This window comes from Cibotium barometz, chromosome 18 (assembly GCF_041138505.1).
Source record: "Cibotium barometz isolate CiBa-2024 chromosome 18, ASM4113850v1, whole genome shotgun sequence".
NCBI lineage: Eukaryota > Viridiplantae > Streptophyta > Polypodiopsida > Cyatheales > Cibotiaceae > Cibotium > Cibotium barometz.
This window is the reverse complement of record NC_141063.1, coordinates 4,919,111-4,928,736: the sequence shown is the minus strand read 5'-3', so window position 1 is coordinate 4,928,736 and position 9,626 is coordinate 4,919,111. Positions and strand designations below refer to the sequence as shown.

Sequence of the window (9,626 nt, the reverse complement as noted above, 5' to 3'; positions counted from 1 at the left end):
ATACACTTGTTGGTTTTAACACCACTTTGCATTCGTGCGCTTCATCTTGTTCTCAATTCATCTCCGTCTCTGTGCTCCCAGCAGCCATAGAGACCTTGTGCTCCAACCCTAATCCTTACATTGTACAATGTCATCTTGAGCAGATTGATGCTAGCCAGCCAAACTAACTATTGTGAGCAAGTAATGCGTGTGAACCCATTTGCATAAAAGAGGGGACTTCTAAATAAAACCTTAATAAAATTAAGAAATTAAGTAGAGTAGATAAACATATTTTGGCCCGGCTTGGCTGTTTTTGAAAGAAGTTGAGGCTGTTAGATATTTGTGATACACCAAGACACAGTAAGATGATACGATGTTACTATGGTGTGAAATTTTGAAACACTTCCCTTGGGCAGAGGGGAAGTCATTATTTATTGTGAGTAGGAAAACAGTTAGAATATGTTGCCGAGGAAATGAAAGGAAATTAGGTTGGGATCATGGAGTTGTACACTGAACTGCCTGAGTCCAGCTTCAAGATTGTGTTACATTCTTAAACTATGTTAGATTGGGATCATAGAGTTGTTAATTGAACTGCCTGAGACCAGCTTCAAGACTGTATTACATTCTTAGACTAGGTCTTTTCTTCGCTTTCTTTATCTTTTTTTCTTCTTTTTGTCAACTATGTTAATACATAACCTTCATCCCCAAGCTGTACATGATAATGCCGTGCTTGTGAAAAGCTCGCATATTCGTTGGTGTAAGGACCCTCGTGATGTTATTATATATCTAGAGAGAGAAATCTATTACCATATTAGCGAAGGCATAGCCATCATTCAGTGAGAATCCCCCCCCCACCAATACCTAACATTACGAGCCCGTAAAATATATCACGCCTCTCCTGTAGAGCTCCATGTGGGCATTCCCACTTGTTGACATCATTGCAAGAGGCACAGATGCGGATAGTTGTGTGTGGATTCCAAAAAAAATAATGCCAGTTTATTTTTGCAGTTAACTTTGTAAGGAAACTGCCTTGGGTTATACCTTCAATGAAATGAAGCTAGCCTATTGTATCATATAAGGCCAAGTCCCCTACCTTTTCCTCACATTAATAATCTTCACCTACCAGGGCCCACACCACTTCTAGCGAGCAAGTGAAGATGAAGATGTTCAACCCAACTTATTGACGATGAAGATGTTCAACCCAACTTAGAGAAAACCCTTATCAGGCTTTTACAGGAGAAGGGCTTTTACTTTAGCCTGTGCATACAATTCACCTAATAACTTCTTTCAATAAAACAAGTGAAGAAATCTTTATCTCATCGCCCATCTTTCTTTTGTGAACGGTCAAAAAATTAAGAACGTGGGACATGCCTGACTTCGACATGCCATTGGGTCCAAGCTGCAGCCAGAGAACACGATGAGTTAGCCATTTTTGTTATTAGTCGATTTCAAACTTAGCAGAGCATCCCAAACAATAAGCTGCTTTTATCGTAGTGTAAAGTAAAGTAAGTGTGTACTCACAAATCAATCAGCTATTGTACAAGTAATGTCTTCAATGAGAATCACAATCTAATTACAATTACTCATTACTCATGTATTTCAACACTCTGGTCTATTGTACCCCTCTCCGGCTGGTCCTCTTCAAAAACGCCAGAGCCTTCATCATCATTAGTCAATGCACACCATGTCACTCCTCTAGCATCTTGGTTTGCAGGCATTGCTTGTCGTCCTGTCCCAGAATTCTGGTCATAGTTGGAAAAGCTCATCCTCTGATGCCAGGGCAGCTTAGCTTTGTCAGTGCTAGACAAGTCTAAGGGGGGAGACTTCGGGATAGTAGATATTGTGGTGGGCTCTGTGAAATTTTTTGTCTCCCTGTTGTCAAGACTGCCACCTTCTTCTTTGGAGAACCTCAGGCCTCCTGATGCATCTATTGATTCTGATTCCTGCTCTGATAAACTACCATTGGTGTATGCAGAGTCTGACATTGCTTCCAACTCTCTCACTGCGACGGTGGTGACTGTTTGTATTTTGGTTTGAGAAGAAGTCCGTCTTGCTTCATCTTTAACGCGTTGCTTTTGCATACGGGCATCCCATGTTTGCCTAACTTTCACCTACTCAACCACAACACGACGACCAAGTTAGGCAACCTTGCATCCCATGTTTTGCCTAGCTTTTGCCATAATAGCTTTTGTATTAGTCGATACTTGAACAGCAGTAGGGTGGCAGAAAGAAAAACCACATAAGAGTAACGAGTTTGAACCTGAAAGGGTTTCAGCCAATCTTCTTCTTTTTCTTCCTGCTTTTCGAGTGCCACTCTGGCACGCAGCTCCATGGATTCACGCATAACGCGGGTTAAGAAGCTGACATCATCAGACAATACACCTAACCCTCGAAGAAGGACAGACCCTAGCTGCAAACTGGTCTGCAATCAACACAATACTCATCAAAACTTTGAGCTATAGAGCATTGGAATTTGAAGCAGCAAAGAATGGCCTCGCTCTCTTCGACCCATTGGAAGCACACAAAATGTCACCTCGGTATTCTCAAGAACAGCATCAGTAGCTCCTGCTGCCTTCAACTCAAGCAAATGTGCAAGGTCCTGTGCACGAGCGTATATAGGTATCTGCCAGCGCAAAGAAAAAAGTACTGAGTCATAAATCGGCACTAGATCATTCAGTCACCTTCTCCATACATAAATGGAGGTAAGCCAATGCTTTTCAAATTATGCTCTCTATTACCCCTGGGAATGCTAATCGCAACCGCTCCACGGCCTGTACTGCTTTTTGTCGGGCAGTGTACATTACCATAACTGCCTTCGGCATAGTGATGCCTGCTGTCTGCAGCACAGCAGGACGCGAACCATCTCCATAGAGGACTGGAAATCCTAGTTTCCGAGCAGTCTGATTGATTCACATAACCACTCATTAGATCACTGCTTCTAAGTTTGAATGACGTACACAAACAGCATTAGTTTGAATAACGTACACAAACAGCAATGGTTAATTTTCACAATCTGGGTTTGCATACATACTGTGCACACAGATATGAAGTTTGCAGTCTATTAATCAGTAGATTCTGAAACTTGGACTTGCATTCTACCTGTTAAGAACTTAACAGCTGCCACCATAAGACAAAAATTTACACTGATACAATAATTGACAAAATAAAAATATTAACCTACCATACAAATAGAAATATATGATAAGGAGAAACAGGGAAAGTTTTACCTGATTTTAAATACAAACAGGGAAAGTTTTACCTGAATTTAATTTCCCAGAGAACAAATACGGCATTATGTAGAGGTTAAAAGGAGTCCATATCTGCCGAAAATAGTTTGGTGACAAACCAGACCATTACTGAGACCACTCAAACAGCCTGCTGGAAGAACTTCGTAAGGGGAGGAGGCTGAGACTGGTAGACAAATCTTCATAAATCGATCACCATTGTGAGTCATCACTTCTTGGGAGGTCAAGGGGAGACTCAGCCATAATGAAGGTTAACACTAAAGAGCAAAGCCAATCAAATGCAGCCATGTGTGCAATTTGACTTGAGCAGCAACAAAAAGTCAAGTGATCATTCTCTTTTTTAAAATGGTGACAACCAAAAATGGTGTATTCTTTCAACAGATGAGCTGAGGTTCTGGGAAGATTGTTGTGGGTGTCAATGGAACCGAGCTTGTTTGTTTTGGAGCAGCTTGACATGGGTAGTGCAACTTCAGCAGTGATCAGAAGAGCGTCTCTAAAAGAGTGCACAGAGTGGAAGCAAAAGGGCACTAGAGTGTGCTGAATAGAGAGTGCAAGAGAGAGAGAGATATGGAGCAACTATGCTGAATATACTGTCCATAGAAGGCAAAGGGACCAGCAACACATCCTGGTCACTGGTTGTTGAAGAAAGAGTCGGAGGCGAAGCAATAGGAGACAAATCCCCCTCAGAAGCTGTGAGCAAAGATAGCCCACTATCTTCCTCAAAAACATTACCAGATATATCATCCTGGCAAGGAGAAGTATGCACAGAAACTGAAGGCAAGGCAACAGGAGAAACAAACTCCTCAGATGCAGTGAGCAAAACTAGCCCCCTATCCTTCACTGCAGGAACATCTCTAAAAGAAGTATCCACAAGATCACTGGCTGCATAGCACCCAGAAGGAGAAACCATCTGCCGACCACTGGCCTCAGCATACAGGTCACAAAGCAACTGCCACACATAGAAAGTAGAAGCATCATTAGGAGCATAGATGAAGATCATGAAGTGTTGAAGAACCGAATCCTGATAATTCACGAGGAGAAAGGCATATAGATCTGTCCGTCAGTCTTCCTCCACCGACACACATCCTCCGCAGAGGCAAGGTTCGGCAAGCATCGATTCTTGTACGAGAGAAACTCCATCAAACCATACTCCCTGAGAATAGAAGTAACCTGCAACTTCCAGGACTGAAAGTTACCACCATCCAACTTGTCTGCCTCATCTAAGAAATAACAAGAAAGTGGTACGGGAGCCAAATCTGAAGCTATCATCATTGATCCAACCAATAGGACCAAACCTCATAAGATAAAAAACTGTCCAAATCAGAAAATGCTGATGTAGGTCCCTTCCTCCCACCAAAACGCAGCCCTAAGAGGCTGGACAGCACTCGAAAATCCTCCTGTAGCAAAAAACGCAGAAGCTTCTGTCAACTGTACCTCCAACCTTGAGGCCACCAGAAGAGGGAAGCAAAAAATGCAGATTTGATATAGAGAGAAAAGGTAGCCACACAGGGCCTAGGAATATGCTGTAAGAGGGTGCAAGAGGGAAAGGCATCAACTAGGACTGTAGCTTGGGCTCTCCTCAAGAAAAAAACGCACAATCTTAGAAGAAGTAGTGTCCACCACAGGTACCAAGGTTGCCACCAGAGCCCGAACCACCACAAAACCCACCCTACAAAAGGGAATGTCCACCGGAGAGGAAAACGTAGCCAAAGAGGGGCTGCTATCCTCAAAAAACAGGCCGCCTAGATCCAAACTCCAAGTAGGAATGAAATGCTGATGAAAAGTTACCAAGCGATGAAGCCAAACTAAAGGAGAACCAACTAGCAGAAGCTGTCCACAAAACGCAGCAAGAAGAAGGCTGCAAATCTGAAAAACGCAGAGGATAAGGGACTGTAAATAGGGCTAAATCTAGGGCAGCAGATGGAATCGTTGAACCGGGAGCGATGATACCATGAAAGAGTGCATAGAGCGGAAGTAAAAAGGGCACTAGAGTGTGCTAAATAGAGAGTGCAAGAGAGAGAGAGATGGAGCAACTATGCTGAATATACTGAAGCAAAACAGTCCCAAGCAAGAGACACAAGCAGTCTCATAAGTGAGGGAGCAAAAGATATACAAGACAAGATGAAAAGGTGAGAGGCCAGCCCACCTAGTGCTGGCCGACTGGAGCTGAATAAGAAAGGTGACTGGAGCTGAATAGCTGGCCGACTGGGAAAAAACCATACGGGCTGGGAAAAATCCCAAAAAAGTATGTAAAATAGGGGTGCCCAGCCCACAATCAAGGGCCGTGCAAAAGGGACCAAAAGGACACCAAAAATGGGCAGAAACTGGGGATGAATGTGCTAACACGTTCGCCATGCACAGAACATGGAAAGAAAATAAAGGCCTTCAATTCAAATATGCTTTAGATGTATTACCTATATGGGACATTCACTGACCAAATCAAAGAGGTAGGTAAAGCATACTTATATTTCACTGCCTTCAAGAATGATTTAGGGAAAGCTTTGAAGGCCGCCCTCCAAGGAGGCCTCATAGTAAAGATACACATTTCGCCAGAATGCTTGCTGCATTGCAAGCTGGTAAGAAAGAAAATGATGGCATGCGGAAAGATCTGCACCATGCATAAGATAGCAATGCAGTTAATCAAGAGACACTTGAATCATGCAAAGGTAAAAGCAAGCAAAATTACAGGGATGTGGACCCCAAAGCCCAAAGAGAGGTGCTATTGGTTGGAGGCTTTAAGGCTCTTACATCCAGCTGGATTTTCACAAGGATTCAATGATACTTTCTGAGATTGGAAGGTCTTGATGTAAGTCGTTGAGCTAAGATGACCACGCAGCAGTATTTCCAAAGACTCTTTTTCTCCAAGAAAGTATCCTTCTTTTAGTCAAAAGAAAGCGTCTACATTAAGCAAACTACAACCCTCAAAGGAGCCGACAAGTAGAAATGGTTTGTCATGCAAGGTCTAAAGCAACTCAAAGAAAATAAGGAGAGGGGGGCTCCCTCTCTGGCTGGTTGCTATTGGAGTGAGGCTACATTGGGGGAGGGCGGGCAATGGGAGCGCCTCACAGGTGAATTGGAAGTTGGAACAAATGCAGCATTGTTGTGCTATCTTCTTGCCCAGTTGGAGCCGAGGCCGTTTCTTCATTTGCAAAGGCACCCGGTTTTTTTTTTTTTTAATTTGGGGGGGGGGGGGGGGGGGGGGGGGGGGGCCGTCGGGGGTCGGGGAGTTTGGCAGTAAAAGCCCCGTGTGGCTTTTTCCTCATGGAGGGTGATGATGACGATGTTTGTCCAAATGAAGCATATAGTCTCCCTGGCAGGTTGACCGATCAATCAATGGCCACCCTGCATAGGGCACGCCAAATGTGCGAAGCATCCATGCTGCTTATAAGCTCTGATCTTGGGCTCACATGGGACTCTGAGATCCACTTCGGCACCAAAACCGAGGAGAGAGGAAGGCTGAGATCCGAAAGTGTGAGATGAAGGCCAAGACCTATGCAATCCTCCTCATAAAATAGAGCCGCTCCCACTTCCGTGGCGTAAGCGATTGCACCCCACGTAATGAAGTGAAGAGTGCTAGGTTCGGAAGTGACCGAATGGAAAATCCTCCACCAAACCTGCTGCACCTTTGGACAATCCCACACACCAAGGTGCTGTGACTCCTGGAGGATTTACTACACTCCAATGGCCTAAACACACGGCCACCACAATGGCCTTACTGCGTGTAAGGCATGCCATGTACCATGCAGCCATGCTGCTGATAAGCTCTGATCTTAGGTTCACATGGGACTCTCCAACATCACATGGGACTCTAAGATCCACTCCTGCACCAAAACTGAGGAGAGGAAGGCCAAGACCTATGCAATCCTCCTCGTAAAGTGTAACATGCCCATCTTCCATAATAATATACGTCCATTTAATAAATGAAATTATGCTCTTTTTTATAGTGTAAAAATTATCATTTTAATAATTGAGCTATTTTTTACTTGGAATCTTAAAATTCTGAGTCCAACTTTAAAAACTGCGCGTAATTTTAGCCTAAAACATGATTTTACAGCACTCGAAACGGATGCCGGAATAAGCCTCTGTAAATTTTTAGTTAAATCATGGTAAACTTCCGACCTTAATAAATACCTGTCTGGGTGTCCAATTGACGAACAGATTGCACCCTTGCGACCAAGAAAACAACCCGGACAATTTCACCAAAAAAAATGGTTGTCGGACACACAGTCACGCATATTGAGGTCCGTACACCAAAAAAAGATGTTCTCGCTCCAAAAGGTATATACCTCCTTGGGAAACGTGCATCAAAGGACCTTACCCTGGACCATATACATACCAAGGCACCCATACAAAACGGCCGCACACGGATCAAAGACTGAGCACCCTAACGTAAGGTTTCCTTAGCCGCCACGTGGACACCCATGCGACCACTATCCTAGGAGGTCCATGCGTACCCCACCTTTAGCCTACTTACAGGCGCCGCCCTTTCCACAGGCTCATGCAACCACAAACCAACGTACTTTCACGTACACCATCCTTTCCACCCCTCTTTGCTCTCTCCTTACCTGTACTCGTATACCCATACCACATCCTATATAAACCTCCCAGCACCAACACCCCTCTATGGCCAACAACCCCTCTCTCAATAAGCTGAAGCAATATGAGACCAACTATGCCACCCATGATTTGAAACTCTTATCACTTGCTCATTGCCTCAAGTTATAAAGACATTACCTCCTGAGGCAAAAGTTCGAGCTTATAACCGACCACAACAATCTAAAGTGAATCTTCACCTAGTTTAGCCTCAATATGAGACAGAGAAGATGGGTTGAAATCATATAAGAATATGACTTCGACATCAAATTCCACCCTGGGAAGGATAATGTGGTAGTAGATGTACTTAGCCGTAAATCTTTCTTGAGTGCAATTTCTATGCCAAATGATTCCATATTTATTGGTCAAGGTGAAAGAAGTCTCATTTCATGATCTTGACTACCAAAGGATGGTGAACCTAGTCGAAGACAAGAGAAACTCAGAGAAGAAAAATGGGTTACTCCACCCATGATGGGTGCCCTCTACTTCAATCACAGGCTATGTATTCCTAAGGACCCTTCCCTAAAGAAGCTAATCCTCCATGAAGCTCATGATAGCTCGCAGGGCACCTAGGCTATGCGGAGACCTTGAATGCTCTAAGGAGGAGCTATCACTGGGCAAGCTAAAAAAATAATGTCCTTGATACTTGAAGCAATGTCTCTCATGTCAAAGGATCAAAGGAAAGGATCAAAGGTGAAAGAGTCAAGATGCCTGGAAAGCTTCAACCCTTGGATATTCCTCAAATGAAGTGGGAATGCATTAGTATGGATTTTATCACAAGTCTCCCCATTGTACAAGGAGGATATGATTCCATTTTTGTAGTGGTGGATTTTCTCACCAAAGTAGCTTATCTTATACAAGCAAAGAAAACCTTTAAAGCTGAGGTCTTTAAGCTGCATGGTTTACCGAAGAGGATAGTCAGCAATCGAGACTCCGACTTCACTTCAAAGTTTTGAAAGTCCTTATTTCAAGCCTTGGGTACTCAACTTTGCTTTAGTATAGCTTACCATCCAGAGACTCATGGCCAAACTGAGAGAGTCAACCAAGTAATTGAAGACATTCTTAGAGCATATTGCAGGCAGAAGCCAAGAAGATAGATTCAATACCTTTCTTTAGTAGAATATACCTATAATGCATCTTATCACAAGAACATAGGGATGTCACCATTTTAGGCATTCTATGGACAGGAATGCTTATCTCCTCTAAATTTCTCTGGTCGAGAGGACTAGGTCAACAGTCGTGCCCCTCACATAGATGTTAAAAAGGGCATTGTTTCTAGGAATCCAGGATAGAGTGTAAGATTCCTCCCCAACCTCTCAAGATGTCCAGCATCTTCCCCTGTAATCAAATCCCTCTTCAAAAATATAAAAGATCTTGTTTCTACTTGTTTTGGCCTAAAGAGAGAAAATATTCTAGAGAGGGATTATTCAGATTTTGAATATTTTTGCATGGAAAAATCTCTCTTCTTATTAAAATAAGTTCCCCAGAAACAAAAGTTCAAAAAGATTTTCAGAAGGTGCATTAGAAATCAAGTATAATCTGTTCAAGAGGCCTTATCCTAGGGATCCAGATTTTCTGAAAATTTTAAATTAAGGTTTTGAGAGGCCAATCAGATTCATCCAAATGTGTGGAGAAGATAAATAGAAGAAATAAAGAAAATCCCTCCAAAAATGAGTAAATACTCACATAAGATGAAAAGTGGGCTAAGGACCAAAGGAAATACTAAAAAAATGAAATTTTGACACCTCACAATGGGAATTCCCCCCTCATGAAGGAGACGCCTATTTCACATGTGTGGTAGAGTTTTAA

At 43.1% G+C, this 9,626-nt stretch overlaps 1 protein-coding gene across 7 annotated transcripts in view; it reads right to left on the bottom strand.

The window, feature by feature from the left end:
• Nucleotides 1-935: 935 nt before the first annotated feature.
• Nucleotides 936-9,626, bottom strand: part of KEA3 (K+ efflux antiporter 3) — a 91,693-nt gene continuing 83,002 nt past the window's right edge. For 4 of the 7 annotated variants that reach the window (XR_015267827.1, XR_015267829.1, XR_015267828.1 and 1 more), the window contains 5 exons: nucleotides 2,718-2,879; nucleotides 2,513-2,602; nucleotides 2,240-2,401; nucleotides 1,501-2,090; nucleotides 936-1,378 (listed from right to left, as the gene is read on the bottom strand). Coding sequence is in view for 2 of the 7 variants with exons in the window: in XM_086811998.1 (XP_086668124.1) it covers nucleotides 1,566-2,090; nucleotides 2,240-2,401; nucleotides 2,513-2,602; nucleotides 2,718-2,879 (939 nt within the window). In the remaining 5 variants the exon portion in view is untranslated. The other 3 variants (XM_086811998.1, XM_086811999.1, XR_015267831.1) reach the window with 2 other exon arrangements.